At 32.7% G+C, this 4,575-nt stretch overlaps 1 protein-coding gene across 1 annotated transcript; it reads right to left on the reverse strand.

The window, feature by feature from the left end:
- Nucleotides 1-3,505: 3,505 nt before the first annotated feature.
- LOC126799335 (cold and drought-regulated protein CORA-like) lies at nucleotides 3,506-4,271 on the reverse strand. The gene is made up of 2 exons (XM_050526520.1): nucleotides 4,095-4,271; nucleotides 3,506-3,926 (listed from the first exon to the last, which is right to left on the reverse strand). The coding sequence occupies exons 1-2, from the start codon at nucleotides 4,201-4,203 to the stop codon at nucleotides 3,688-3,690; spliced, it is 348 nt and encodes a 115-aa protein (XP_050382477.1). The 5' UTR covers nucleotides 4,204-4,271; the 3' UTR covers nucleotides 3,506-3,687.
- Between the last annotated feature and the right edge of the window lie 304 nt (nucleotides 4,272-4,575).

The following is a 4,575-nucleotide window of genomic DNA, read 5'->3' on the forward strand; positions in this document are numbered from 1 at the left end:
ATTAAGCAGAGTTCAAGATAAAATTCCACAAACATTAAAGAGAGTTTAGGATTATGGAATAAATTAAAGAAAAATTAGATATTTTGATACTTATATTTAAAATAATTATTATATACAATGTAGGACATGGTTACAGTAGGGAAAGAAATTGGTTAAACTAGAGTTTCATAATTTTTTTTAAACGATGTAATATTCAAAAATTATAATAAATAAATCCATATTTCAAAAAATTTACGAATTTACTATGTTCTCATGGTATGCACTCTATCCTATTATTTAATAAGAATATGACCATTTGTCACCGGGTGACACTGTTGTTCTTAAGAATGTAGAATGAAACACAATATTAAGTAACTAGATCCGGACTCAAACGTTATCTTATATAGATGATTTTTTCTACCGTGCACATATTTCACGATATTAATGACCTCATAGGCACATGTGACGCGTTCTAAGCCGCATATGTGTCCAACTTTTAAAGTGTTGACGTTCTAAAAGGATTTCACAACATAAATAGAGACCTTAAAATTAAGTCTGGTGCTCAAGAAAGTCTCCAAAAAATACAATGTACCATGGTAAGGCGCTATGAACAGTTATATAATAATTTAAAAGAATCTTTTAACCTTGCAACACAGTTGTCGTTGGGAAGGTAGTAGGTTACATACGGTTGACCGCGTGGATTGAATCCTTAAAAATAACGAAAGTAGGTGAAATTTTCATTGTTTACATATTTCCATGTTGTGATCACATCCTACGGTCTGTATATGGAAAATATTTTCCTATACGCTTATGCCCTTAGAGGGGTAGAATGGTATAAATGATCAAGCGTATTGATTGAGACTCAAACGTTACCAAAATGTGAATTTTTTAATGCATTAAATATATCCTATGGTCGGGTTTCTAAATTTAGTTCACTCAATGTAGTTTTTATTAAAACATATACATTTGCAAATAACTTAATATATAAATTATACAACATTCGTAGCACATTATGATTCATGTGACTAAAATTTACTGTATGAAGCATTCACCATTAGTTGTGACCTTGATACTGAGACAAGACCGTGGTTGAAAATTCACCTATTTTCACCGTCTTTTAGGTCTCGATCTACGTAGCTAACCCTATGTAATATATTATCTCTCTAAAGGCAATCGTGACACGTGGTAAAACAATATCTTGAATGTTTACTTGTGGGTAGAGCATATTATCATGAAACTTTGATAATTTTTGTAGAAATATTTTGAGCATCAGAGCTAGTTTCAATTATTTTTGAATAGACATCGAAAACTAATTTAAAGTCAACCTAGGGACATGTGGTGCATTCCTGGCTGCGACACATGTCCACTAATTTTCTATTATACGTAGATTTCAATGTAGTGATGACATCATAGGGTCGATATTTTCAAATTTTATTTCAATATAGTCGGTTTGGAAATATATATACTTACATATAATCTATGAAATAGGTTATACCACTTTAGTTGGTACATTGTGACACATTATGTTTCATGTGGCTAAATTTGACAAAATGAAAATTCAATCGTTGGATGTGATTGTTACACTGAAATGTGTTTATGGTTTAACATTTACGTACTTCCATCAATGATTAGGTCTCGATCATGAGGTAACATTTTATAACTTAAAAAATTAATGTAAAGTAAAAATTGACCGGCTTTTCATGCATTATTCATATGATTTTTCTCTAGTTGTTAGTTTCGAGTTTGAGTAGAGTAACATTAAGGGTACTGAAATTTACACTCCAATTTTTACAAACCACACTCCCAAAAATAATGAAATTTCCGGTTTGTCATTCACTTATTTAGCACCTTCCTACTTCAGTCCCTTTTGTAAATGGAGGGCAAATTAAAAATTTCCGTGGTTTTAGAGTGTGATTTGTAAAAATTGATTTGTAAATTTCAGCTTTCTAACATTAATTGATTTTTTTATATTTTAATTGTCTTTTCTTGTTTAGTAAGTAATAATTGTGATTATCAAATTGTAACACATTGGTGCAACTTGTTTATATATCATTGTCTATCATTAATTAATGTTGGACTTTAAAAATTTTATTTTTGCTCACATGTAATGAACGAGGTAGTCATGTTAAGAGCATCTCAAGGCTCCAACAGCTCATGTAAAACTCAAATAATCTCTATTCTAGAGGAAAAATAACATTTTTTTTTGTTCCAATAGCTCATGCAATGCATCCTTTATTATAGAGAAAGTGGGTAGAAAGAATGAAAATCTCTACATTTGTAAAATTCTCAAAACTTGTTTAATTCAACTAAAACTCTTAAATTTATTTTTTTTCCCTTTAGAATTTACTCTCTTTATCTTAAAAAGGAAAAAGTTAATAAAGTCAAAACTTTAATTTTCTATAATTTGAACAAAGATATAATATTTCCATATATTCACCAAATTATACAGAATTGCATTTAAGTTTGTCGAATAAAACATAAAAACTGTTGGAGTTGGTGACATTTTTTAATAGAAATTTTGTGATTTTCTCCTTTATAATAAAAAATTTATATAAGAGTTGTTAGAAATGCTCTAAGTAGACATAATGACATTTCTTATTACTAAATAAATCACAGTTAACAAATTTATTTTTAACCTATTAATATATCAAATGAATAATTATTCACTGTGATAAAAAAATGGATATAGATTGATTAGTCAACTCTGAGAGATGACAAATAGTGCTTGAAAATTCTTAATAAGGTACGAGCGCATATCGCAAGTTTCCTCTTGTCCAGCTTCAATAATTACATCATTATTTTTTACTCAATTATAAGGGAGGGATTCCTTTGTTAGCAAAATCTCAATTGACCCAATCTTTTACTCAATGTCTACATGATGGTGTATTAGAATTTTACTTTGTTAAGTGTGACAAGAACGTGAAACATTGTCATACGGGTAATTAAGCAGTATGCTAAGGGTGTATTAATAAATACTAATTAAAGTAAACTATGAATATTTAATAACATACATGACTCCTTTAAAAAAAATAACATACATGATTTTTAATTTACCTTAATACCCCTTATTCGTATGTACGACCACATTGAGGACAAATAAGTAATTAGCAAATAATATTGAAATGATATAATATATAATATCAAAAGAGGCACATGTCATGCAGACATGCTAGTAGATCCATTTGTTACACCCGTGCCTTTTTTTGTCCTCCAAAGTGTATGTTAACAGCGTGTACGCTGTGAAAGTCCACATGGGTGGAGTGAAGAAGTTCCTCTATTAGATACATAAATTGTTGTCTCTATTGGAAGCGCCGTTGCCGCCGTACACTATAGTACGTTGCAACTTAATTCTCACATTATGGCTATATGTACGTCACGTAAACCTCTCTATCTATATGTACGTCACTTCACTTAGTTTTTTTTTAAACCTCTCCACTTAAAATTGTTATTACGTACGTACCCAGTTAAAAAATACCATATATATTTCCTGTGAATTGCAAAATATAATGGACATGAATTCAGCCAATAAAGTAGAAAATAGGTAGTGCGTACTAAAACAAGTAGATCCGAGGATCGAATTACAGAGATATGCATGAATGAAAGCTTGTAGACTACTCAATCAATACACATTTATTGATCAGCAAAGAAGCTAGCTAGTGCATGCTCCCATCCTAATACTCTTGCAGCAGCATGATGATTATCATATATCTAGTTCTCGGTTTCGAGTCCATGACCACCGTGACCTCCGTGTCCTCCACGTCCTCCCTTTCCTCCATGTTGATAGCCACCATTGCTTCCTCCTCCGTTGTATCCTCCGTTTCCTCCCCTGCCTCCTCCATTGTATCCTCCGTGTCCACCCCTGCCTCCCCCGTTGTATCCTCCGTGTCCACCCCTGCCTCCCCCGTTGTATCCTCCATTGCCTCCGTGGCTATATCCCCCTCTGCCATCTTCATTCGAAAATATATTTTAAGGGTCAGAAGGGAAGATAATAGATGATGTACTGAATTCTATTTGTAAAACTACCCGCTTTACATATGCATGCCTCATGATTGATTTATACATGAATACATTAATTTTAGGAAATTATACAGGCGATCCAGCCAGTCGAAATTTACCAGTAGTAGTTGGAGTGGTTGACTCAGTTAGGCCACGATGGGCTGAGACCTCAGCAGTGATGAGGAGAACGGCAAAGGCAACAAGAAGCATAGTCTTTGAGTACGCCATTTCTGATCAGATGGTTGCTTACAGTTTGTACCAATGAAATGTAATGCAAGAGGTTATTGCTCTTGGAGTGAAATTAGCGTGGCATTGCGCTCTATATTTATAAGCACTAGCTGCAAGAGAGTGAGAAGATCGAAAGAGTGAGTGATGAGCGACAGAAAAGTCAGAGATCGAGATCAATTTGTGAGCCCTACGTGTTTAATTATTTTTGTCGTTCTGGAATGGGAAGCAATATACGAACATGATACGTATCAATAATGTTATTATCTTGTATTTATGATAATATGGATATACAGATAGGAGTGAGTTTTCTAGCTTAGAACAATTCAATTAATCATGTACGAATTGGAGTCCACGTACAGAAAATATCGAGGG

Source organism: Argentina anserina, chromosome 6 (genome assembly GCF_933775445.1).
Source record: "Argentina anserina chromosome 6, drPotAnse1.1, whole genome shotgun sequence".
Lineage (NCBI taxonomy): Eukaryota > Viridiplantae > Streptophyta > Magnoliopsida > Rosales > Rosaceae > Argentina > Argentina anserina.

What these genes read in the sequence shown, in the direction of transcription:
- LOC126799335 (XM_050526520.1), bottom strand. Translation starts at nt 4,203, where the DNA reads ATGGCGTACTCAAAGACTATGCTTCTTGTTGCCTTTGCCGTTCTCCTC. An exon ending in AACCACTCCAACTACTACTG is followed by an intron (nt 3,927 to 4,094) that starts GTAAATTTCGAC and finishes TTTCGAATGAAG; the next exon opens with ATGGCAGAGGGGGATATAGC.